At 32.1% G+C, this 27,246-nt stretch overlaps 1 protein-coding gene across 6 annotated transcripts; it reads left to right on the forward strand.

Moving 5' to 3' along the window:
• The first annotated feature begins 6,605 nt into the window (after positions 1 to 6,605).
• Positions 6,606 to 23,347, forward strand: LOC129322801 (uncharacterized). Of its 6 annotated transcripts, none has more exons than XM_054969200.1 (34): positions 6,606 to 6,884; positions 8,138 to 8,199; positions 8,670 to 8,762; positions 10,300 to 10,471; positions 11,087 to 11,202; positions 11,529 to 11,615; positions 11,715 to 11,831; positions 11,912 to 11,975; positions 12,080 to 12,222; positions 12,836 to 12,883; positions 12,979 to 13,047; positions 14,201 to 14,276; positions 14,954 to 15,084; positions 15,386 to 15,445; positions 15,577 to 15,646; positions 15,765 to 15,829; positions 15,904 to 15,965; positions 16,038 to 16,161; positions 16,238 to 16,295; positions 16,422 to 16,534; positions 16,734 to 16,811; positions 16,899 to 16,961; positions 17,050 to 17,145; positions 17,300 to 17,409; positions 17,840 to 18,029; positions 19,149 to 19,263; positions 20,681 to 20,793; positions 20,875 to 20,952; positions 22,064 to 22,129; positions 22,207 to 22,341; positions 22,443 to 22,499; positions 22,590 to 22,670; positions 22,765 to 22,889; positions 23,027 to 23,347. In XM_054969200.1, the coding sequence occupies exons 1-33, from the start codon at positions 6,761 to 6,763 to the stop codon at positions 22,813 to 22,815; spliced, it is 3,087 nt and encodes a 1,028-aa protein (XP_054825175.1). In that variant the 5' UTR covers positions 6,606 to 6,760; the 3' UTR covers positions 22,816 to 22,889; positions 23,027 to 23,347. The 6 variants fall into 6 exon arrangements, with proteins under 6 accessions (XP_054825175.1, XP_054825170.1, XP_054825171.1 ...); XM_054969195.1 differs by having other exon boundaries at positions 6,608 to 6,884; positions 8,138 to 8,762; positions 23,027 to 23,103; positions 23,216 to 23,347; XM_054969196.1 differs by having other exon boundaries at positions 6,608 to 6,884; positions 8,138 to 8,762; positions 23,027 to 23,090; positions 23,216 to 23,347.
• Positions 23,348 to 27,246: the final 3,899 nt, after the last annotated feature.

Here is a 27,246-nt window from a genome sequence, read left to right on the forward strand (position 1 = left end):
TTAAGATAATCGTACTATCACGTGAGTCAATAAGGCTTCACAGGTATAACGATTAAGATTTTTATATGCGTTGTATAATTATGCATTAAAATATATTCAAAGTGAATTATTTAATCCTTTTATCGTGTGAGACTTTGAATCTCTATAGATATTTAGAATAATCTCGTATCGTGTAAATCAATAAGATTTCGCAGATATGAGAGCAAAACTTATATATTAAAATTAACTCTCTTTTAATAATCCAAATTAATAATTTATTTAAGTTCCATGTGAGATTTCAAGAATCTTTGTTGGGACTTAAATTAATCACATTATCGTGTGAAATAATAAGTCCTCGTAGATATAGTGATTTTCAATTTTTATAATAAATAAGTTATTTTTGTAAATAATAATATAATATACAATTTAAGAAACTTAATTAACCAAATTAATGTATTTAAATTGTAACCATATTTATTGATTATATCTTTTAGCCATATGAGATTTTTAAATCTCTGTAGGCTTCTAAGATCATCGTATTATTGTATGAGTCAATAAGACTCTACAGATATAACGATTTAGTTTTTAAAAAATATATATATACATATATATTATATAATTAATTAAATTAATTAATTAAATTTAATCCCTTTATCGTGTGAGATTTTAGAATCTCCACAGATATTTAGGATAAATTATATTACCGTATAAGCTAATAAGGCTATTCAGGTATGATGATTAAACTTCTTTAAAAACATATATACATACTTAAGCAAACTATTATTAACACTTAAAAATAAATAAATTAAATTGCTAAATTCTTTTATCGTGTGAGGTTTCGAAATCTCCGCAGATACTTAGAATAATTGCATTACCGTATGAACTAATAAGGCTCTGCAGGTATAGCAGTTAAAATCCTCAATCATAAAATATAAAAAAATAATAGTAATTTTAAACCCTTTTCCTTTCTTTATTAAAAATTTAAAAATAGAGAAAATAATTAAAATTAAATTACCTTTTGCAATTTAAAACACACATATCAAATTTCAGAAATTGTTTTATTTGCAAAATGGTGAATTATTTTTAACTAATTTCTCTTCAAAAAAATATTTTCACCAACAAACTTTTAAGCCCGAACTACGTGGACTTTGATCCCCATCACAGGGTACGTAGGCCTTAGAGTCAGATTCTGAGTCAAGTCCGTCCTCCCTTGTAAATAAATAAACATTTCTCACCTAATTTTTATCATTTTTATATCAAACATATGAATATAAAAGGGATAATTAAAATAAATATAAAACTATATTAATAAAGCACAACAAACTTCAGGTAACTGTTCTAACGAACAGGTGTTGTGGGGTGCCTAACACCTTCCCCACACTCAACCGACTTTCGAACCTATTCTCTGATTACGCAAATCATCCTTATCCTCTATTTAATTGGTTTCTCGAGATTTACCTCAAAATCTTGGTGGCGACTCCTCGTTCGATCCGGTTCCCGCCGCGAAGGCTGGGACCTCCGCTCGCGCGCTGTCCGCGTCGCATTTTTTCGAGTACGACACACCCAATCATCATAGAACCCCATTTTAAGCATCGCTACCTCCAAAAAGTTCTCAACTCTATCATATGCCTTATTCATGTCAATCTTTAAGGCAAACTCCCACTTATTTCCCTCCTTTTTATGCTACAAATAATGAAATGCTTCATGTGTTATTATAACATTGTCTTGAATTAATCTTCCTGCTATAAAGGCTCTCTAAAAGGGTGAAATGATTTTATCCATTAGTAACCTCATTCTAGTAGTCAAAATCTTTGCAATAATTTTGTAAGACATATTGCAAAGACCTATGGGACTAAATTGACACAAGCCCCTTAAGTTTATCCACTTTAGGAATAAGAACTATATTTGTTGCATTAATAACATCTAATCTATTCTTATTAGCAAAAAAAAAAAAAATCAAAAACCATCTTATTGATCTCCTTCTTCATTTTTGACCAAGAAGACTAATAAAATAAGGGTGAGAACGGATCAAGGCTAGGGGCCTTCCAAATAAGGCTTTTAAAAGATACTTTATATTGTGGTTTAGAGGGAGTACAATACTCTCTTCACTCTTTATTAAAAAGAACCTCATGATGTCTTGTTCAAGCTAATTATAAAAAGCTATTAAAATTATAGGGATAAAAATGGATCATCATTTGATATTCAGATTGGGAATCTTAAATTTTTCTTAAAAAATTGTGTAATTATACATGATTTGTTATATAATATTTTGTAACTCATAAAATTAATTTTTTAAAAATTCAGTATGATAAATCTTAAAAATTTTAAATTGACAATTTTGTTATCTAAAAGTTGGCCCCCCTAAATAGTTAGGCTAGTTCTGCCCTTGCATATATGTAACAAGGCCTCTTTTGTATACATGAAGGACCAGGATGCTATTTCTCTTCCACCTCTGGGAGGTCTTAACTCTAGTTTTCTAGTGATCTTTGACGAAGAAGCAGAGATTAGTTTAGATGTACGAAAAGATCAAAGAATAAGGACCCTTCCTTTTCCTCAGAATAGATGCTTGATCATTCTTGATCTTGATAAGGGATCAGACCACAACATCATGTTCATCCTAGTGTTGAATCAACCATTGTCTACAAATCTCTACTATATCATGAGGCCAAAGGGTGAAGATGGAAGATATATATATGAATCATCTCTGCACATATCCATTTGATTTAGTGCCTTTCTTTTGATTTGTTAATGTTGAAGTATAAAGTGCAATTCATCATTCATACTCTATATTCCCTTGAGTCCTAAATGCAAGAGCTAGAAAAGTAAGAGATCATGCTGGTTGACTTACCTTAGGGCCCGTTGGCTTGCTAGAAAGAATAGAATTGAATGGAATAAACAAATAAAAATAAAAATAAACTAAATTATTCCATCCCTTAGGGTAAACATAAAAAAAAAGTCCATATCATATACTCCAAATGTGAGAATCACCATACACCCACCACAAATTTTAGGAATAATTATGATTTACAACCTTATAAATTAAATTACCCATGCCTTCTCATGAACATGATTGACCTACCTTTTCTTCATAACTTGATCATTGTATTTTTATTTTTATTTTCTTAATCTATTCCTTTCTAGCAAGCAAACTGGCAAAAATTAAAATGCAGTAAATATTCCGGCAAAAATATTTTTGATGAAGTTCTCTCGCATTTTATTTTAAAAACTTTATTGTTTTTTTGTTGAAGCATTCTATATATGCAAATCTAGACGAGGGACTGAATAGACCTAACATATGGATCAATTTTAATTTTACAGGGAAGCAATCACTAGCCACAGTTTTTGAGTCATGTCCTTTTAGTCCATTGGACATGCGTCAACAATATGAAGTAATCCAAAAGCGTCTTCGTGCTTACTTCACAGCCAAGTCCATGGCTCCAAATGGCAAACCTCGTAGGTTCTTGAGGGATGAATGGAAAACTATACTCTCATACTCCTTATCCTAAACTCTTCCTTGCGTGCTCAATTACCAGATTCAAACACTGTTTCTTCGTCGTCTATGGATTCTTCTCCATCACTGGTTGTAGGAAAATGGTACGCATATACATGTATACTTTTATCTCACGAGTCCTCTACTAATTATATTCACTTTGTATATTATCAGATATGATCTTAGTTAACAGACATGTCTTGGGAAGAGCTCAGAAGATAATTGTGGAATTAAAAAAAAAAGATCAAACAATCGGGAATTGTGGAGAAATGAGAGAAGAAATTAAAAGATGATTCATAAGTTTTAACATGAGAAAACTCCCACTGTAAAGGGTAAAAAACATAGAGCGATGAGTGAGGAATTTTACTATGAGGATGGAGAGACTAGATATAATTCATAAAATAGTTGAAAATAATATCTCCTAAAATATCAATTATATAAATATGATAGATTTTAAATCAAGATAATAATTAAATCATATATAAACCGTGCTTTGATATTATTTGTTGAGAAGGGGAAACAATAGCTTGAAAACAAAGGAAATAAATGAACATTTAGCAGAGACATCACAACTTAATTTAAAATTTTAAGACTCAATTTTATAAATCTTTTCACTTTATTTTATGAATAAATATTATAATATTATACCAAAAAAGTGGGATTGGCCTTGGTTTCACCAAGATTTGTGTGTGTCATGCTATTTGAAAGCCAGAAAATTAGGTTGACCCTATAATTGCGCACAACAAAAACTTCTTGTTTGTGGTGTCTTCATTGAGAGAGATGGTTAAGACATCTAAGTATTTACTGATTCGAGTTGATGCATGTGAGAATTGCCACATTGCATAGAGCAGTTGGGCTTAATAATATGTGTGTGTGTAACAAAGTGGAAGGACCAAGAAAAAGAAGAGGAAGTAGGGTTGAACATGGCCATTGTTGAAAGAATGAAATGGGAACAAGGAAACGTTGGATGGGTTGGTGGGAATAATCACAAGATAATTTGAGTGGAGGAGTTTGTAGGTAATTAGTGATGGGGATAATAAATTAAAAGCTCATCATGGAGGAAATTTTACTGTTACTTGCGAGTGGAGAGTATTGTTTTGAAGAAAAAAGATGGAATAGTGTGGTGCTCACTTGTGATTACAAGTTCGTTCATCAAGTTAGGCGCAAATGGGAGTGACACTACTGGAGATTTCAATATATGGGCTGTCTAAATCAAATAATATGAAGTGTTCAATTGTATTTATTTGAATTGTTTTCCACCCTAGCTTGATAATGTCTAATCGGAAAAAGCTAATATGTTTAGGCTTTATATATATATATATATATGTATTATATTCACACATATAACATAAAAGAGCAAATTGGTCTTCTTTAAGCCGCATATTTAAGAAATTGCCCTTAAACTATAGGTTCAATGACAAAAATTAACTTTAATCACTAGTTAATCAAAAAATAACAGAAAAGGACTGATGAAATTTTCTTAGTTCATGTATGTAATTTTTTTGTGAATTTCTCTGTAATTTTTTAGGTCTTTTTTTGTTTGATCAATTAATGGTCAAAATTAATTTTTAGTAATAGTAATTAACAAGGGTCAAATTGTACTATTTTAAAAAGTTGAAAGAGAATTTTACGCTAAAAATGAGTTTGGAATCTCAAATACTTTTGGACTTATAGCTTAATTAGGGGCCAATTTATCATTTATCCCTATATATACTTAAAGTAATTGTTTCCAATTAAATCAAACCATGTAAATTTTTTATATATTATTTATTGTATAACAAATTTTTTATTGATTATTAATGTTATTGACATGTTAGAATTTATTTATCTTGATTTAATTGGATAAAATTAAAATATAATAAATATATAAGGTTAACTATCTAAGCTCTTCCTCTATCTAATTCTTGACAATGAGGATTGCTGATCCAAGAAATGAAGGTTCGTCAGAACACCTTTTGGTTCTTTTCATTCGTTTCGTGTACATTTTGTTGTGTTGTTTGTTTTCAATTTCAATTCAAATGCCAATAATTTTTTGGGAGAATTATCACATTCAAGGTCCTTATACAAGAAAAAATGGCAATGAAAGTTTAGAACAATACAAAATTTAGTATGTACAACTGAATTATATTGCTAAACTTTATCTTATACGTTGTTGAAACTTTTGTTATTTTGCACTCTCAATGTCATTTTTTTCATTTGGGGCCTTGAACGTCATTCTCACTAGTTTATTTTTGCCGTCATGGTAGATTGAATCTGTTTTATTACATATCCTTGTCACTGTTATTCACACACACATGTATTAACAATGACTTTTGTTTTCCCTTTTTTTTTGGCTATTTTATTTCAGATGTAGCGTGGATAATGATATGGTCAGGTGTTAGATTTTTCAACAGGAAGGGGGGATACATGGGGAGGTGGCAATATATATATTGAAATTGATTATTTTGAAAATCTTGTTCTATGTTAGCCTTGCATTTTCATTTACAATTGTGAATACTTCAAGCTTTATTAATTATTAGATCCCACTTCTCTATTTTTAAATTAATATTCAAATTTAATTAATTGATAGCTAATTAAAATGTCACATTTATTTTCATTAAAATTATTTAATAATTAAGTTAAAGTATATTTTCATCATTTAACTTTATATAAAATTTTAATTTAATTATTTAATTTAATAAAAATATATTTTTAATTGTTTAACTCTAACAAAATTAGTTTCATATAATTTTTTTTGTGTCAGTTATAATTATTTTAACGAATTAACTTAATACATCAACATTTAAAAATATCTTATCGATATTTAAAAATCTAATATATTATTTTTTTGTTGATGAAATTACCAGTGTTAGAATTAAAAAATTAATTTTTTATAAAATTAAATGATTAAAATAAAATTTTATATAAAGTTAAAAAATTAAAATTAAAAATATATTTAAACTTAATAATTGATAATAATAATCTTTCATTGCCTGGCAACGATTTATTACTTAAAAAAAAAAAAAAAAAAGAAATCCCTGATGTGTTGGGTTACCGCAATAGTCCAAGCAACTTCGGATGTATTTCACTTTTGCCACTGCGATGAAGTCCCTCACTCTCTCTGGAGTCTTTACCCTCGCTCCTATATAAGGGCTCACCAACTTGAAACCTCTTCGTGGTGACATTTCTTGCAGGGGAGCGGGAAAAGCACCGAACGGAACAGTGCGCAAACTGAAAAATCCAACCTTTGAGTTCTAACTCTATTATCTGAACTATAGGCTTTTTTCTCGGTTCTTTTCCTTGCTTCTATTCATGGCCAACGTCGTTGATCGAGATCAGCATTGGTTGCTCAATTGTTTGTCTGCCACACTTGATCCCAACCATGACGTGCGATGTTTTGCTGAAGCTTCATTGAATCAGGCCTCCTTCCTACCGGGTTGAAAATTATTGAAATTGTTGCTATTTTTAGTTTGTCATTTGTGATTAGGTTGTATAAAATTTCGCTTTCAGATGTTGTAGATAGCTGGAAATTTAAGCACGGAGAGATTGGAATTTGAATTGGTTAACAATTCAATGGTTTTCTTTTGTGATGATTGTCCACTGAAATGATTTTTCCCTTTTTGAAGATGACTTCAAAAATTTGGAGGGCGGGAATAGCTCTTCACTTTACGTGAATGATGATGACTAGATGTATGATCTTTAGTAAACCTCCTGGAATAGCTCTGCTAACTCTTGTTCGTTGAGCATTGTTTTTCTCTTCTATCAATGGCTTGAACCATGAACAACCGTTTGGAATCGGAGATTTTGTATATATAAAGCGTGCTCCCTGTTTAAATCTATGCTCAAGGTACCTTCTAGAAAGTAAAATATTAAGCTGAATGTGTTGGTTAGAAAAGGGTGAAAGGTGAAAAGAAGAAATGACTGATAAAGCGCTGTGCAATTTTGGCTTCATGGTGGCCTTTATAATGGTACATTTTTAATGTTCTTTTAGAGGTTCGGGTGGTGTTACGATACGTTCCAATGATATAGAAATATGGACATGAGAATAGGCAAAGGAAGCAGCTGTACCTGAAAAATGATGACCAACAATGAACAATAGGAATGTTCATATTGGATAGGACTTGGGAGGGGAATTCAAAGGGTTTTGGATGAAGAAGAAATCTTAGCTAAGATGGATGATTAATTTCGGTGATTTGGTCCTTGTTTAGTTGTTGAGTGGATTACTGGACTCTATATGTCGATTCTAAATGAATTTGGAACTAAAGACCTGATTGCTTTGTTGACTTAACAGAGAAAGAGGAGAAGAAAACAATTTCTCTAGTACTAAGTTTGAGTATTCGTGGTTCAAACTGAGATTCGATTGACAAATAATTCTGATAATTTATTTCTAGAGGGGACTGTTATGTGATCTCTGGCAGAGCTGTATGCCTGTTTAATAATTATATTGAATAGAATCAATGCACTGCATGTATCAGTGGGATTTTGAAATCGACTTATATTACTGTTATTTATTATTTCTGTAGATGTTGATTCTTGATAGACTGAAATGTGCTGATATGATGCATGAATTTGTGCATGCATGGTGACATAAATTTTATGCTAAAAGGCATCTTTTCCTTTGATTATGAAGATTTATCGATCTGGTATAACTGCATTGATCTTAAACTTGGATTATATATGACCCTGAAGGTTTTGGCACTGCGCTATCAAAAGTTGCTGCAAATAAGGAGCTTGCAGTGGGATTGCGCCAAATATCCTTGTCATATTTGATACATCAATATATTTCCCTCATGCTTTCCATCCTTCTTAAGGGAAGAATACTGTCTGTGACACAGTTCTTAATTGATTTTCTGTGCCTGTGGTAAACAGTGATTTTTACTTTTGACCATTGGCAGAAGGCATAGCTAGGACTGGTAAGAGAAAAAGAATTTAAAACGAAAATATCTTTTTTGACAACTAAGGAAATGTTTGTTGGTGTCTGAAATAATGCGGAGAACTTGAACTTTCCTTATTCTCAAATTTGATCAGGAAAACAGTAAATTGATGTTTGTCATATCTTCTCTCTCCCCTTACATTACATTTGCTTTTTTTTTTTTTTTTTCTTTGGTGACATAGCAAGAGTTACATGCTTGGGTGTTGTTGATATTTGTGCTAGAAAGTATCCACTTTCCATGAGCCTTTTTTTTTTTTTTACAACTTGAATGGCTTAACTTACCTCTACCTAGCTGCAGTCCTTTTGAAGCAGTTTGTTAAAAAGCATTGGCAGGAGGGTGAGGACGCTTTTGAACCTCCTGTTGTTTCAAGTCATGAAAAGGTGAATAAACTTCCATCTTTGAAGTTAAGGGTTTTTTTTTTTTTTTATTTGGAAAAGTTAAGGTTTTTATCTGGTAAAGATGAGCATTTCTTTCAAGAGTGGTTAGTTGCATCTTAGCTTTTCATCTGCTTTTCTAAAACCACAAGTTACTTCATATTTGTCCAGTACTGCAGTTAGATTGGCGGTTGAATCTGTGTTGGTTTTTTTTAATACTTGGCAGTAGTGTCTGTTTACGCCTGATGAAGAGGGTGAATAAACAGATATAATTCACTTTACCAATTCGAACTATATAACAGAACACTCCACTATTTTTGTGCTTAGTAAAATGTAGGTCGCTAGTGGAGAATATTGGCCGCATTGAATGTACTTCTGATTAGGGTTTAAATGAACAACTTAAGCAACAGGCCTGCCTGATCTTGCCAAAAATCATGTAGCATCAGGAAAATATGTGTATATATATATGTATATCTCCAGGATTTTTATTTGATCCTAACAATAAAAGTACATATTTACTCAGTCTTTATTAACACGATAAAAAACTAACTGACTTAATATCCCTTTAAAAACCATGACTTCCAACAAAAATAAAATTTGCTAGTATTATTTACACCAGGTTATCCGAATTACATTGAAGTTCTCAGTAATTTTTGGACTTCTTTTTATCTTAATAAAATGAATGAATGAAAATATGATTTAAAATGCATTGTTTGTTAGTTTTCGGATCATAATATGATTAATAATGTTGTACATACTTATTTTAATTGGCTAGATTGTTTGGTTTTCTCGCGTAGAATTTAATTATTGTGAGCTTTTGGAATAATGTGGATTGCAATAGTTATTTCTGTTTTCATATTATTTCATTTCAGGAACTTGCTATTTTTTAAGAAGTTTCTTAAGAAAACTATATGCTTTACAGACATTGTTAAAGCTTGATTATTGAAGCAGATAGATTATTGCAGGATAAAGTCCTGCACTGCACTACAAATTCCATGCTTCTGTATTGGAGTAAATGGAAGTGGCAAAAAATGAATTCAGCAAATTTGAAAACGTCTCCACCTCCCTTTCTTTATGAACTTGTTAAACCTAGCCCGTCTTCCCAAATATTTGATGGATTATGTGTCATTTGAGGCCCGAAACAACCATGTTGCATAAATTTCATATTTTTCTTTTTCTAAAACTAGAATATTTTAGTATATTACTTGCATCCTTCCTACATGGGATGAAAATGTTTTCTGTGGAAGCTAGACTGGTTCAAAAGTAATTTTTTTCCCCTTGGCCTTTCTTATGACATGATGATCTATTCATCACTATTCACTTACAAAACTGCTTCTTTGTGAATTTTCTCTGGCCAACTTCATTATGAACTCATGTTAGTTTTCTTCAAAAGTTGATCATTAATAATTTGAGATGCTATTTTTTGTATGTTTTGATATATTGTTAATTGTTGTTGGCCAGAAAAAAAGATATATTGTTAATTGTTAATTGGCTCTTTATTTTTGCCCCCTGCACATGTAATTACATTATGCTTGATCTTCAGGTGGTGATCCGTGAAATTCTTCTATTGGCATTGGATGACTCTCACAAGAAAATCTGCACAGCTATCAGCATGGCTGTGGCATCTATTGCAGAATATGACTGGCCAGAGTTTTGGCCAGACTTGTTACCATTCCTCTTGAGGTTAATTAGCAATCAGGCCAACTTGAATGGAGGCAAGCATTTCTTGTAATCAATCTTATCTGGATCCAATGTCAATAGTGTCAGTGAATCAGAACAGCATATTAGTTACTTGCTGAACAGTTTTATGGATTGATTGGTGCTATTGAAAAATGTTTTGGAAACTTTAGCATTCTGGTGGTATGATTACAAATCAAATATTGTCATCTCCAAATATAAAGCCATGATTCTTTGTTAGAGGTTCCTTACTCTCCTGGCCTGTTTGGGTAATCCTCAAAAGTACATTCAAACCACATCTGGGATGTGCTTTTGCCAAATCTTGAAAATGGACTTTTACTAGATGTAAATTGAAAACCAAACACACACTCCATCTTTTCTTTTTCCCTGTTTCTGATTGTTTGATATTTTTGAAAAATTAAGAGAAAGTAGAAACCATTTATGCACTGCCAAAATCTGCCACAGCAGAAAAGATGTGCTGATTAAATTTTAAAGAAAATCAGAGGTGTTAGGATGAATGTGTTCTTCCTTAAATTAAACAGAATTTTTTTTTATCAATTGTGTCATGTTTTCTTCTGACGTTTTTGTTGTTATTCTGTATTTGTCTTCTGTTTTCTTTATGTTAATTCATTTTCTCTTTTTGAACATTTTAGTGTATGGAGCCATGAGATGCTTGGCGCTTCTCTCTGCAGACTTGGATGATCAAATAATTCCAACACTAGTACCTGCTTTGTTTCCATGTTTGCTTACAATTGTATCTTCTCCCCAGGTCATTTTTTGTAAAGTTACCTATAATCTCAAGTTGACCTGTATTTTTACTTCATTTATGTTCACTTATTATTGTGTCAATTTTTTTTTTTGAATATTTTAAGATGAAGGTTACAAAACATGATTTTACACAATTATTAGGAGGAACACTACTGTGCAAGCATACTCTTGCACTCTTTAGTCTGTCTCTGTGACTGTGTTCACGGAGGCCTATAGTTATATTTTGAAAATGAAGATGGGACAAAAAAATAGATGTTAGAGTGTTCAGTTTATTGGGTGAACTTAGCTTGATCTGTTCCCGTTTGATGATTTTTTATTGGGGTACAGATATATGATGCATATATACGAAGCAAGGCCATTACAGTAGTATATTCTTGCACTTCCATGTTGGGGACAATGAGTGGCGTCTATAAGGTATTTTCTTTCCTTTTAGTGATGGTGTACTGTTCTGGTAGCTGTTGGATTATCTTCCCCCCCCCCCTAATTATTAACTGATCAAGACATTCTGTTCAGACAGAAACAGGAACCATGATATTCCCTATGCTTAAGCCATGGATGGCCCAATTCTCTTCTATTCTTGAGGTTCCAGTTCAATCTGAAAATTCAGATGATTGGGGTATCAGAATGGAGGTTGATCTAGTTCTTTTTGAAGTCTTCTTAACTGTGTGTTCTGTTTTCCCAAGAAATAACAAGTATCTCTCTTCATCAAGGTTTTGAAGTGCTTGAACAAGTTTGTCCAGAATTTCTCAAGCCTTATTGGCAGTGAATTTGAGGGTAAATAATTTGTTCTTTTGTCTAGTTGATATGCTTATACAAATTAAAATTTCCTTTCACTATTTGTTCTCTTATATTTTTTTTCAACATGCTGTCCACTGTAGAAGTATTGCGATCACTGTGGAATACATTTATCTCCTCCTTGAGAGTGTATGAACGATCATTGATTGATGGTATAGAAGGTTCATATGATGGAAGATATGATTCTGAAGGTGCAGAGAAAAGCCTTGATTCCTTTATTATTCAGGTATGGTGGCATAAGCTTATTAATTTCATCATGTTAATTATCAAGGGAAAAAACACTCCACTTCTGATGATATTATGCTGTCATAGTTGAATAGCTGATTTTAAAAGATTTGATTGTTGATAGAGCACAACATCATTGTGCAATCCATGTGCTTGATCTCATCTAGTAGGATAATGCTTGTAATTGTTGTAGTTGTAGTGGTTGAATAGCTGATTTTAGCTGCTACATGGGACATCTTTATCATTCATATGACTTTATATTTCCTTTTAATTTATTATGTGGAAGGCCTGCCCTGATAATATTTGTCGGGTATGTCAATCTATGTGATATGGCTTTTTATCTAGTTTTATGCTCATCAAAAGATACGTCCTTCTGGATTTATCTATAAATTTGTATAGGGTATAGACAATGACTTTAGATTTCCGGCTCCTTTAATTACACTTTGGGGTAGCCTAGCTGAATCATTTTATATCTTTCATCAATCAGGAGTTTTAAGTAATTAACTGGCTGCAGTGTGTCTAAACTAGTGTCCTGCAGCTCCAAATGGTTTTATGCTAGTCTTTCCTTGATTTCCATTCAACTATTTGTTTAACATCCATATTTTTACTTACAGATGTTTGAACTTCTGTTGACTATTGTGGGTAATACAAGATTGGGAAAGGTTTGAGTCTGAACTTCTTAAAACTGTTGTTTCATTTTTTTTTTCTTCCTAATTTGAAACTAATTTGACTTATGACTTGTGTTTTTGTTGCTTAGGCTGTTGTGGCAAATGTGAAAGAATTGGTCTACTACACTATCTCTTTTCTGCAAATGACAGAACAGCAGGTATGACTTCCATTTTGAACCTTCTCATTAGTAGTTTCTTGATCATATTTGCTATGACTTTGCTCAGCAGTATCTGATTGGCCTTCTGCAATTTTTAGTCAGACGATATTCAGCAATATAACATGTTTTGCTTGTTGAATGAAAAAGCAAAATGTTGTTATTAAATATCAGTGTCTAATATTAATTTAGTGCAATGCAGACTGACCTCTTTCATTATCTTGACTTGATGACTGCAAATGCAAGAAGTCATTTTACATTGCTTGTAGCAGTCTTTTGTGAACCTGAGCCGATTTATAGTCAATATTTTTAGGACCTATGGTATTATTGTGTGAACATTTGCATAATGAGGGTATGTGTGCACGCACTCAAATCTTGATAGAACAGAGTTACTTAAAGTATTCTAGTTGGTTTTATTCTTCAGATTTACTATATCAGAGAGTATGAACTTGGATTTATATTTGACTCCTATTAACTTGATCCATCAATTTAAATTTTTCAAAATTGATTTGTTCCTTTTCCTTGGCTCATTACTTGCATAATAATTTTTGTCTTTGTTCTCTGTAATAATAGAGCTTACTGTCAACAATTTGTCAATAAGATTGAAGTATGATTAGAGCGTTACCTTTTAGTCTAATCCTCCACACACACACTGTGGCATAAAATTCAGAATTTCATGGAACCTTTGAAGTAACTAAAATAGTAAATTTTGTCCAACGACCATTTTACTGTGTAATAACTTGTATAGATTTTAACTCGTATATATTTTTCAGTGTTGGAAATTCGCTGTGATTTTCAGCTTTGCATTTGTATGAATAATGCTAGTTATTCATGTTTAAGTACGTCATGATTGATTGGCACTAGCTTGAATATGTTTTTCTCCTTCATTTTTTTATGGCAAAGTAAAAGAAAACGAATTCTTCTCATCTGATCCCAAGATGAAGGAAAAATTAAAAACTAATGGCATAGTTGTTTTTTCATTAGTCTTGATTTTGAACATAGGTTTACTTAAATATTCCATAAATGGAAGTTATGGACGCATATATTGGTGCCATTTTTGTGGTCTATATGCAAGGCTATGTCTCCTTTTAAAATCTACAAATAATTCCTTGAATAATTTTAATACTGTTATTTGGGAATTTTTTATTCTCTCTAGGTTCATACGTGGTCAATGGATGCGAATCAATTTATTGCTGATGAAGATGATGCCAATTACAGCTGCCGAATTTCTGGTTAAGAATCCCCTTGAAGATTTGACATATCAGTTTCAATTTCTTAATGTTGGAAGTTCATTTCAAATTGATTTGATAATAGTTTTAATCATTGTGGAAGATAAATCATTATTCAAATTCATATTTTGATAGATTTCAAAACTTTTAAATAACATTAATTTTATGAGTAAATACATAAACCTCCTTTGGTTTTTAGGAAAATACGTTACAAGAACTTCTTTTCAACTTATACTGCACTTTAGTCTAATTTTAATCTTTTTACTAAAATGTCCTCCTTGAACATAACTTTGCTTTTTAGACGAACTTTGATGAAAACAAAATCAGTTTTTTTTTATTTTAATTTGTGCACGTGTGAAAATTTTACTCTATTTTTATTTTGAAATATTTAGATATTATACATATTTGTATAATTAACTTAATAAAGGGTGGTTCAGTCAAAATATTTAAAACTAAACTAAATTATATATATTTTTTAAAATAGTGGGATGGGATGTTTGTATGATTTTAACAAAGTTCAAGGAAATCCCATTGAATTTACTAGAATTTCATTGGCTTACTCCAGTTATTTATTTTATAATTTTTTATGCTTATATCTATTTTTTCAAAAAATAAAAATAAAAATGGGGAGACTGTTGGAGTTTTTGTCAAATAAGTTATTAGAAAGTTGTTTCTTCCAGGTGCACTTTTGCTGGAACAAGTAGTTAATTCTTATGGCGGTGAGGGAATTCTGGCCATCATAGATGCTGCAAAACAACAGTACACTGAATCTCAAAGCAGAAAAGTAGCTGGCAATGCAAGCTGGTGGAAAGTAAATGCGGAATTTTTTTTTGTTGCATTTTTTCTTTGGGTCTAATATGTCCAATATGTGATATGATATATAAAATTTTGACTAGGCTCTCAAAGTAAGCTTCTAAATGTTCTGCCATGTCTCAATCATCATTTTTTGGCGTTTTCCTCTCTGTTTGCATATATGCTCAGTCTTTGACCCCCTTTGTATAAGAGGCAGATTTTGCATATGCATCAAGCATTTCATGAAAATTTCCTATGAATTTGCATTCTTTAAATTCATTTCAACTTTCCAAGTTGTGACAATATGTAATTCATGGCAGATAAGGGAGGCTACTCTTTTTGCATTATCATTTATTTCTGAGCAACTGTTGGAGGCAGAGGTTTGGGCATTTTGGCATTTTAGTTCTTGATTATCATTAATATATTATAACTTTTTTTTTTTTCCTGTTTTAGTTAAGAATTTGTTTTGCGGTGGTGTTCAAATTTCATATTTCCTATGTTATCTATACAGGATTCAGGTCTAGTAGCAAGTGGCTTTCACCACCTGGTTGAGCAGATAATCACTGAGGACTCTCTAATAGGTTACTCATTAATTCTTTCCTCGCCTGCCATGGGCTTCCATTCTATGTAATACATACAATTGTTTTATATTTCCTTTATTGATGTTTCTCTACATTTTTCCCCCCACACTCTTGGCAGGTTCTCATGAATACCCCTTTCTTTATGCTCGTATTTTTGCTTCAGTTGCTAAATTCTCCTCCATGGTAACTGTTAATTTTTCTAATTTATTATAGTCCAATTTCTTTCTTTTGGTCTTCTTACTTATTTTATTGTACAGCTAAGCAGTGGTGTTCTAGAACATTTCCTTTATGCAGCAGTGAAGGCAATCACAATAGATGTGTGAGCGCATTTGTCCTTTGGTAGCTTATATTTTTCTTGTAATTTGCCTTCACTTACTTCTAATTGTAATAGGCCTCTGCCTGTGAAAGTTGGTGCTTGTCGTGCACTTTGCCAGCTCCTTCCTGAAACGAAGAATGAAATTACCCAACCACAAATGTTGGGTTTATTTTCATCTCTCTCGGAGCTTCTTTCTCAAGTACTATGCAATATTATATCTTTTTACTAGTACTCATTTTTTTTTCATTTGGTAATCATCTTAACATGATTTTCAGGCATCGGATGAAACCCTGCACATGGTACTTGAAACTTTGCAAGCAACAATTAAGGCAGGCAAGTTTAGATATTACTTGGTAGTAAATACCAAAATTTTCTAGTTTCTCTAGGTTTGTGTGTTTTTTTTTTTTTTTTGGTCAGCTACTATTCCTGCGTTGATGCCTATATTTTTGCTCATTATAGGTCATGAATCATCAGCGTTTGTGGAGCCCATTATTTCTCCTGTTATCCTTAATGTATGGGCATTGCACATTTCAGATCCTTTTATCAGTAGTGATGCACTTGAGGTTCTTGAGGTAACGGTCTTTAACATATTATTTTTAGAAGCTATTATCTGCTGTGTTTTCTTATTGATGTTGGCATGTTATGTTAATTATTTGTTATGACTCATTTAAGCTCCATATATTCTGTATCGTCTAGGTTCACATTTTCAGACCTTGGCAACATGATTATAGATGGTTTTGAGATTCACCTAACTATTGTTATTTTCCCCAGGCCATCAAAAGTATACCTGGATGTTTACATCCACTGGTTTCCAGAATTTTGCCATATGTTGGACCAATTTTAAGTAAAGTACGACTGATTAAAGCTGTTCTAATGTTAGCGTAGAATAATAAATCTAAGTATTGCTTTCTGATGCACCTTTTTTTCCCTTATCAGCCACAAGAGCAGGTTGATGGTTTGGTAGCTGGGTCATTGGATCTGGTAACAATGCTACTAAAGGCAAGTTTACTTGATTTAAAGCATAATTTCTTTTGACTTTTGTCAACTCATGATTTGCTGATTTGTGGTTTCTCATCACATGTTACAGAATGCCCCTCGTGATGTAGTGAAAGCAATATATGATGTTTGTTTTGAGGCCATGGTCAGAATAGTACTTCAAAGCAATGATCATAGTGAAATTCAGGTCATGCAGTTTTCCATACATGCATGTATATCTGAAGACTTGAGTTGTAATATTTTGGAGGCTATGTTTGGTTCAAATTAATACGTCTTCTGATAGCTGTACTCTGCAAAGTAGAATTAATTGGCATCCATTAACTCAACTCAACACTTAACAGAATGCCACAGAATGTTTAGCTGCTTTTATATCTGAGGGAAGACAAGAAGTTCTTGCTTGGGGATCTAATTCTGAAGCAACTATGAGAAGTTTACTTGAAATAGCTTCAAGGTAGTTTGTAATTATTTTACATTGCTTCATAAATACCATCATAATGCAAGCATCCTTTTCGAAGGAGCATGGCATCTGTCTAGTCAATACTGATGGAAAAGAAATCTTATGAAGGGAATCAGTTCTCTGCTATGCTTTTTACATTCAACCTTCCATATCATGGCACCTATGTATATGCATCCTAGTAGAACTTAGATGAACATAGGCTGTCATTAATAGAAGAAGGGTTTAGTGATATAAGGAATCAAAATGAAATAAGGCATTATATTCCTGGTGGTCTTCACTTTGATTCTCATAGTCTTTACAAGTGGGCTTTTTTAATTGTTTCTTTCCTTCCCTATCCATCAATTTAGAAATCAGAATTTTTCCCTCTATTCTCTTCATAGAATCCTGATGTTCCAAATGCTGTGTTTCTTGGAATTTGGGGCAGGCTTCTAGACCCAAATTTGGAAAGCTCTGGATCTCTTTTTGTTGGGAGTTACATTCTTCAACTTATATTACATTTGCCGTCACAAATGGCAGTACATATACGCGACCTGGTTGCTGCTGTTGTCAGACGTATGCAATCTGCTCAAATTGCTTCCTTGAGGAGTTCATTGCTAGTCGTTTTTGCCAGATTGGTAATGTAACCAAAATATCAGATTATTATGGATTTCTTATACAATGTGTAGAAAGTGGGTAATTGTATTTGTTCTTTCAAATGATAATTGGGGAAAATTATGTATACAGATCTTTCTACCATAAATGGAAACATATCTTCATACAATTGTCCTACCCAACAGTTGACTCCTAGGAATAAAGCTATAATTACATGATTGTCTATCCGTTTAAATTATACTGATAATTATTCATCCTCCTGAACAATCTCCCCCAGATCTTGTGATAACTCCCACATTTATGCTTCAGCATTTTCCTTCATCATTCAATCTTGTTTGACACTACTGTGCGAATGAAAACTTTTGACATCAGAGGCCCTGTCTTTAGATTCCCAGAGGGGTTTGTCACTGAGGAAATTCTCCGTATTCAGTGAGTGGCTAAGAAATTGGGAAAAGAACTTAGATGACCGCTACTGCAATGGGACTAGAAAAAGCTAAAATTTGTTTAGTCTTTTCTGCGTTGGGAGGTCCTCCGTTTATGTATTGTTCTCTCTTCTTTCTAATAAAATTATTTTTCAATGAAAAATAAAAAGATTTAAGCTTCCGAATTGACTGATATATGAGTAAAATCAAGGGAATTTATTGTTTTCTATTGTCCTTATATTTTCCTTTTCAGTTTTATAATGATTTAGATTCCCCAGTTACAGGTATTGCTGTAACTCAAATTGCATATAGTTGGCAGAGTCAATAGTAGTTTCTAGGATGCCTTCTCATGCTATCCTTATTATTTTGGCTTAATTATTGTTTTAGGCAATTTGTTATTTGTTTTGATTTTGTCTAAACTTTCAACTTTTGTACCATATTCACCTTTTTCTGTTATATCAAGGACTATTTTGGAACATTATGAAAAGCAAGGGATCACTTTGAAACACTGGAAAGAAATTAAGGTACCATTTTGAAACACTAAATAATGTTAAGGGGTGACTATGATGCAAATTGAAAATGAAGTGACTAAATGAAACAAATTAATAAGTTTAGGGGACCAACATGATAATTAAACCTTTTCCCACATTGTTTGGCAAAAAATTTGTCCACACCGTAGCTCTTGGGGTACACTTTTCAAATATTTCTTTATAACTGCAGGTTCATATGAGTGCTCCTAATGTTGGACAATTTATTGATTTGCTGATCTCAATTCCTGCTGAAGGCCATGATAATTCCTTTGCTTATGTAATGTCAGAATGGACTAAGCAACAAGGTGAGCATCCTTCAGCTGTCTTTTTGCAATGTGATTGGTGTGTTTCAAATTGAGAGTTGTCGTTGCATGGGATTTCTTTAAGAGCATGAATTTCAATTTCTCTATGATTATTGGAAATAGCTTATGGGTTCCCCCTGTGTGGATGGTTGAAACGGTTATTGGAATTTACTAAACTACTCAGGAGAATCCCCTATAATTTATGGCGATAATTTCTGATTTTTTTAAAATAAATTGATTAACATGATTTATTCTTTCACTTGAATAAACGCTTGATATTCCCATGAGAACAGATAGGAAATTGAGATTATAATCTTGTGGTTTATGTAGGCTTACAGGTTTTAATTAGTTGCAAGCCTTTTTTTTTTTTTTGGGCTTGTTTCTGCTGTTTATCTATGCTATTATTGACCAAAAAAATCCTTGCTATTAGTCTATTACATTTACATGTCTATTCACTTTCTTCTTTCTTTAGATGTATTGCTTGCTGCGAGTAGGAAGGATCTACAGATGAGAGAAATATTGTTCAAATTTCTACCATAATATTTACTCCTTAGCTCTCATGTCTTGACAGGCAATCCAAGCCTTTGTTTAGACACCATGCTTGCGTTAAAATCGATTGAGAATTACACTTTGTGGAGTCATTCTGTCATGCGTTGTTTGCTTCATCTGGGGCTCAAACTAGGCTGTTAATTTCCCCTCGTTGGTCTTCTGCCTCTCGCAGCAAGCTTTCTTTCGTTCTTGTGCTGTGTAACTTTTCTGAGAATATGACAGGGCCAACAACAATAACAGATAAAGGAAATGATTAACACGTGAACAAAGAGATAATTCACTGGGTATCCTCTATTACAGAGGGAAAATGTAGAGAATACAACCACTAATCAGCACCTCACACACTACTCCTATTCAATCCTCAATCAAGGACAAAGAACAAAAAGAGACATCACACACAACCTGGTTTTCGAGAGACCAGGCACACTCCACTAACATGATACTACTGTCCTCCCTCGTCTGTCATTCGCTGCCCCTTTTCACACCTCCCACTACCTTGACAAGGTCAGGCACTGTTATTTGTTGTGCCTTTCCCCTATGCCCTTGCTCACTCTGCTCCTGGTTATTTCTGTTGGGCTTCCTTGTGTAAACACGGCCCCAAAAATGTTGGGAGGCCCAACAGAACTACAATGCAAATAACTTTACTATTTGTAATAGATCTGATGTTATACATGTTTATATAGATATTAGGTAGTTTTTGGCCTTCTTGTATGTTTTGGCTTGAAGGTATTTTTAATTTTTTATCCTCCAACAAGATGCCCCCTCTTTCTAACGGAATTTCTTATTTATTTAAGAACAATAAAACTTGAAGTCCTTATGCTTGCATAACTTAGACCTATTAAATTCTCATCCAAATGCAATCTGAGTGCAGGTGAGATACAGGGGGCTTATCAAATAAAAGTTACTACAAGTGCTCTAGCCTTGCTGCTAAGCAGCTCGCACACTGAACTGGCAAAATTAAGTGTTCCAGGCCATCTAATTAAGGTTATTCTCTGATTCTATGTAATCATTTATTCATTTATGATTTCGACTGTGCTTCCTCATTCTGGAATTTGTTTTATGAAGTCTGGTGTGGGAATAACCACAAGGTCAAAAGCAAAATCAGCTTCGGATCAGTGGATAATATTGCCACTTCCTACAAAGGTATTCCATATCATGATCAGTGTCTTAATATAATTAGGACGGTTATTTATTGACAGAATTATGCTCATGACTTAATGTGTATCCTCTTAACTCCCGGTAGTTTATGTACACCCCCAGTGTGGTGGGGAGTTCCCTACTGAAAGTACTTTTTGAAATGGGGGAACTAACCCATTTAAATGCCCTACAATGCAGCCGATGCCCCATAATACATAATGTTGGATTATTTAGCCCATTCTATCTTGGTCTCTTTTAATTTTGAGGCAGGAGAACTAACACACATAAGTGTTCCATAAAGCAGCCCATGCTTCCAAATGTAAGACTGAGCAGCTCATATCGCTTTATCAGTGGGAAATTATTACTGAAATCTCTATTGTCTTCCGTTTATTCCATGATGACTGCTCTACAGGACATTAGTCAGAGTTTAATGGTTCCTTTTTATACGGGCACGTACGTTGAAACATTTTTATTTGAAATATGATTTTTCTTCTAGAAGCTATAGGATGCTTTTCACTAAGACGTACTGTCTGTGCACCATCATGATCAAAGATTCCTGTCATCTTTTAAAGAAGAACATGCATCAAAGTTGAATTTCTTTAGTTATAAATAATTGAAGCTTTATCAAAACTACTATTGGTTTTATGGTAGTAATGTTGGGCTTTAATGGGACAGTAAGAGCATAAAGTAAGAGTAACGGAGATGAGAATGTTGAGATGGATACGCGGACATACACGTAAAGATAAAATCTGAAATAAGCACATGAGAAAAAGTGGGGATAACACCTATTAAGGGGAAAATAGTGGAAAATTGTTTGAGATAGTTTAGACATGTACAAAGAAGAGCGCGAGAGGCACTAGTGAGAAGAGTGGAATTGATAACTTTAAGCTTTGTTAAGAGAGGTAAAGGATAGCTAAAGAGAACACTTTTGAAAATTGTTGATTGAAACTTCTTAGTTAACATCATTTCTAAAAGTTTGGTAAATGATAAAGCATAATGAAATTGTGCAATCTTTATAACCGACCCCACCTAATGGGATAAGGTTTCTTCTTGTTATTGTTGCTGCTGGTGTATAAATAATTGAAGCCTTTTCTTGATTATGTCCAATATGTTGCAGATAGTGGCTTTACTGGCAGATGCATTAATTGAAATACAAGAGCAAGTTTTGGCTGGTGATGATGAGGTCGTTTACTTACTGATGAGGGCCAATTCCGTTCTGTTTATTGAATCTCACAATTGGAAAACTGGCTGCTTTTTCAGGATGATGACTGGGAAGAAGTTCAACCCGGGGATGACATTGAAAATGAGCGAGGATTTCTTTCTTCCTTGTCTGCTGCTGCTTCAGGGAAACCCACATATGAACATCTTGAAGCAATAGCAAAAACATTTAATGAGGTTTGTCTGACCTATGATGTAATTATATCCCGTCACTTTTCACCTTCATTGACTGTTTTCATATCGCTGATCACTAATTAAACTTTCTTGAAAATCACAAGGATCAAGAGGATCAATATGAAGATAACCTTTTAAGCATTGCTGATCCCCTTAATCAGGTCTGTGCTCTACATTTTGCTTTGTAATTCACAGGTTTTGTTGCATGAATTTGGATTTTTTTCCCCAACAATTTTGATTTTATCTGACAGATAAATCTGGCAATCTACCTCACGGATTTTTTTGGTAACTTGTACCAAAATGATAGACAGTTTTTTGATAACATTTGTCAGGTTTGCTTAATCAATCGTCTGGAATTATTTGTTTTAAGTCGATATTTTATGTTCTTGGTAATATTGAATATGAACATGTGACCTTGTACTGCAGAACTTGACTCAGGCTCAACGAAATGCTATTCAAACGGTGCTGCGGAGATGAGTTTTAATGTAATGACCATTCTGCACTCTTCCTAAAGATGGGTTGATAAGACAAGTTACTTGAGCGTTTTAAAGGTGTTCGAAAATACGGATGCTTTCTTACAAATTAGCAGCATGTTATTGGTTTTTTTTTTTTTTTCAAAAGCTTATCTGTATATTTAGTAGGAAAACCTCATGGGAAAGACTAAAACCTGATATTTTTTATTTTTCAGGGTCTAAAGCAAGAGATGGTGCCCCCCCCCCCTTTTGAATCAACGAACAGATGGTTGAGAAGGCGTAATCTGATTCAGTTTTTTCCCCTTTTCCTTTTTCTTTTTCTTTTTTTTTAGTTTTTTTATTTTTTAAATGTATTTTTCATCAGTTTTGTGTGTTCATTACATTTTCATTTGTTCTTGTACTAGGGCCCTGTGGATGTGTCCTCCGAGGCGTAGATTTATTTTGGAGTTTGGATTGTTCAAATGTGAGTCTTTGAGATGTGTAACTTATTTGGCTATCCATCATTTCAATGATCAGTTTTCCATTGACATTGGTTATTGCTCTTTGCCAAGTTACCATTTTTCTTTCTTATCTGTATATCATAAGATCAAAGTTAGTAACATGTGATTTGTAATGTAAACAATTGATTTTGAATAATCATGTTGTGTGATCTTTTGAAATGTTTAGTTTTATTCAAATATCTTGAGACTTCAATATGAGGATGTGCCTGATGATGCGTACCTGTTAGTGGCAGAGCCAGTACTTTTAATGTTAACGAGATGTTATTTTATTAGAATTAGTGTTACATTCAAATTGGAACACACTAACACAAATTCATGAGGAAATATTTAGCGAAAAAGTAATATGCTAGTGGCTTGAAGGCTGAAGCTTACATCACAAATTAGACCTCTTTTCCAATGTATTTTATGGTAATTCAAGTACTATTATTCAATAGCATAATTTATCAAAGTTATATATCATCCATTATTGATTTATTTTCTTTTATATTAAAGTGGTATAGATAATATGATAGCAAGTCAGTTTACAATTTATACTATTTAATTTGATATTAGAGTTCTGCATCCCACAAGCAGCTTCATCTTTATCTGCATTTTGTTTGTGGTGTTCTCTGTTTTCTTTTGAATTTTTCTTTATAATACTTTTTCATGAATATGGATTGATTTTACATGCTTGTTTTTTCTTGATGTATCATATGTTAATGGTATTATGATTATTTAGATAAAAATGTTATAATTATCTTGAAGACTTTTTAAGCTCTTTAATCTTTTATCTTTTTAAAATTTTAAATTGATTTCTTCAGTTTATATTAGGCTAAAGTAATGTATAATATTGCGTATTGAGTATTCATAATTTTAGAAAATGCTACTTTTAATCCTAACATTACTTTTCAAATAAAATTACTTTAGAAGAAGGTAATTATCTTTTTATTAATAAAAAAGGATAAATGAGCAAATTTTGAACCTCTGAATTTGACTTGTATTTTCGTTTTATTATTTTAATATAAAAAAAAAAAAAACTGGGTGTTCAGTAATCAGTAATATGCCATCAAGCTGAGGTCGAGCTTAGTCCAACGTGTGAACATTCTTATTCTAACCTTAATAGTTGGAGACTTTTTTTGGTAGAGTTTCCAATCGGCGATGTTAATAACGTGAAAGAGTTTCGCCTAAGGAGAAAAACGCGGCTGCGGGAAGTGGAATTACATAAATCTCCTTTTTGGGTCAATGTTTCCATGGACTTAGTCAATGGAAATCGATGATCTCCAACAACCATTGTTTTTGTTTTTTGTGAATTTTTTTTTTAATATTCTGACACACACACACACACACACACACAAGAGACAGTCATATATATCGCTTAGAATTATCTCATTTAAAGTGAAAAGATCCATCATTTCTGAATTTTTTTCCCCCTTACCTTACAAGGAGTATGAATAACAAGAGAATATTGGAAATAGCTAATAAATAAGGTTTTTATTTTATAACCATTTCTTGGGGTTTACATGTGTGTAATTTCCTCCCTCCCTCCTCTCATGCATCTCATGCATCTCGTTTTAATGACTTTTGTCACTTTTAAAATTACTAAAAGCTTCAATCGGTCAAGATATTGATTCAAGAATTAATAATTAAAATTTTAGTTGAATTAAGATAAAATTAATCATAAATAACACATTTTATTAAATAAATTAAGACACTAATTTAACAGTTTATTGACTCAATTGAATAAGGTTGACCCAAAATTTTATACTATGTTTTTTCTCCCTTATAGTTGTAGGAAGTTGTAAAAATTTTTCAAATATATCCCTAATGCTAACCAGTTATTTTTCCCCCACATCCGTAATAAATGAGTTTATTATTCCTCCCTTCGTCCCTAAATATTAGTTACCAAAATTACACAAGCCAATAAGTTTGTTTGTCCTTAATAATTTTTTTGGAAAAATTATTCTTATATCTCATATAAGCTCCAAAGTTTCATGTCCTTTATTTAAGTTGTCAATTACTATTAAATAATTATTAATAGAGTTACTCAATTGACAATTTGACAATTAAGCAATGATAATTAACAACTATCCGATGTTGGGCAACATGTGAAAAAGCATTTTCTCCCCCTCCCCAAAATCTCTCTATATGCATTTTGGTGTTGGGTTCATTCACATTGTCTCTTTCATTTTTTTCATCCGTCTAGTTTTCTCTAATTCTCTCATCGCCTAATACGGCCAAACATGTCCTAATTCATCCTCTTTGTTCACTAAATCAATCCCAACCTGTTTGGATAATGCCATTTGAAATGTGATTGTGGGAGGTCGAGTCACTAGTCTCTATGGAAAAATCATAAATAAAAACCTTCGAGCATCACAAATAACTAATCAGAACCACCAAATCATGAAATTAAATTTTAGGATTGTGACCCCCTTTTTATTTTTTGTAGTTTTGAGGTTCACTGGTATTGAAATTATTTTAGTTGAGTTGGAAATTTAGTTTGAAAGGTTTTATAAAATTATTTTATTTGAATTGGAAATATTTTAACTCCCAATTGGCCAGCTTAAAATTTGATAGTGATAAAATTACTTTAATTGGATTGAAAATTTAATTGAAGATATTAAAAAATTGAAAAAATTTTTAACTCCCGTACTTGGTCTCCAGAGAAACAAAATGTTTTAGTCAAATTATTATTTTTAAAACTAAAAAAAGGACCATGATCCAAAAATTCAATTTTATAAATTCGTGGTTGTGGAATAGTCAATGGCGAAGATTTACGAAACGTGGGACTCACGTGGGACTCCTCAAGCTTCAACAGCCACTGAATGGATTCCGAAGATTTTTCTGTAAATAATTTGACATCGGATATGGAATTAATATACTTTCATGCAATACAGGGAAAATATCATTCAAGGTCTGCTAAGAATATTTAATATTAATTAAGGATTAAAAAATTTAAAAATATCACAGCATGATTAAGGAATTAACTTGAAAATAATTTTAAACAAAAAGACCATAATATCCCCTGCCTTTCTTTTTTAATGGATTAGTAACAATTCGTTAATTAACAAGTACTTATTCAAATTTAATAAGAAACTATTTTCTAATTGATAAATTTAAGAATATGAAAGAGTTTAATTGTGAGAAGGGATAAGTGTAGTTCATGTTTTAATAAGTTACTATTTGTTGATGAACAAATATTTATTTGTATTTAACAAAAAATCATTTACTAATTGATAAGTTCAAAAATTTGAAAATACTTGGTTGTGAGAAGGGACAATGTATATTATGTTTCAATAAGTAGTTATTTATTAATTAACAAATACCTATTCGCATTTAATAAGAAGCTATTTGCTAACTGATAAGTTCAAAAATCTAAAATTTGAAAGAACTTGATTGTGGAAATGAACAAATGTAGTTTTAACTTTATCGTTCTTTTTTGTGTTAAGTTTAATTTATCCTAATTAGATATACATATTTTTTCACATTCATTTAATGGAAGGTAAAAGAAAGAAACTTATAATAAAAAAACTAATGACTTGATTTATAAATAGGATAAAAAAATTATAACTTTATGCATTATAAATAAGATTGGAGGGAGTTATTTATTATTGATAATAATGCTATAATTGTTTATTTTATTAGTGAAACAATTATTCAAAATGTTCGATTCCTGGTGGAGAGCATCACTTTGAAGATGATAACCCTTTTAAATGATGTTTAGATTCCTCAAGAGATTAGCCTCATAGGTGTTGGCTATAGAGATACCTTAGAAAACTGAAAAAAAAAAATTCAAAATGTTTCATATTATTTATTTCCTTTTAATTGAATCTATAAAATAACTTCCATGCTAAAATAGGAACAAGACATATAGAGAAATTAGAAAACCAGGGCATTTTAATTGCGTACAAATATTCTCTTACTAAAAACACTATGTAAATATATGTGTGTGTGTATAT

This window comes from Prosopis cineraria, unplaced genomic scaffold, assembly GCF_029017545.1.
Source record: "Prosopis cineraria cultivar Desert tree isolate PC_DT_omini unplaced genomic scaffold, ASM2901754v1 PC10, whole genome shotgun sequence".
Classification (NCBI taxonomy): Eukaryota; Viridiplantae; Streptophyta; class Magnoliopsida; order Fabales; family Fabaceae; genus Prosopis; species Prosopis cineraria.

Bases quoted from the DNA above. Each gene is read 5' to 3' on its own strand.
- LOC129322801 (XM_054969200.1), top strand. From the start codon at position 6,761: ATGGCCAACGTCGTTGATCGAGATCAGCATTGGTTGCTCAATTGTTTG. The intron at 6,885-8,137 runs GTTGAAAATTAT...ATGACCCTGAAG, and splicing joins TCAGGCCTCCTTCCTACCGG to GTTTTGGCACTGCGCTATCA. The intron at 16,535-16,733 runs GTAACGGTCTTT...TATTTTCCCCAG, and splicing joins ATGCACTTGAGGTTCTTGAG to GCCATCAAAAGTATACCTGG.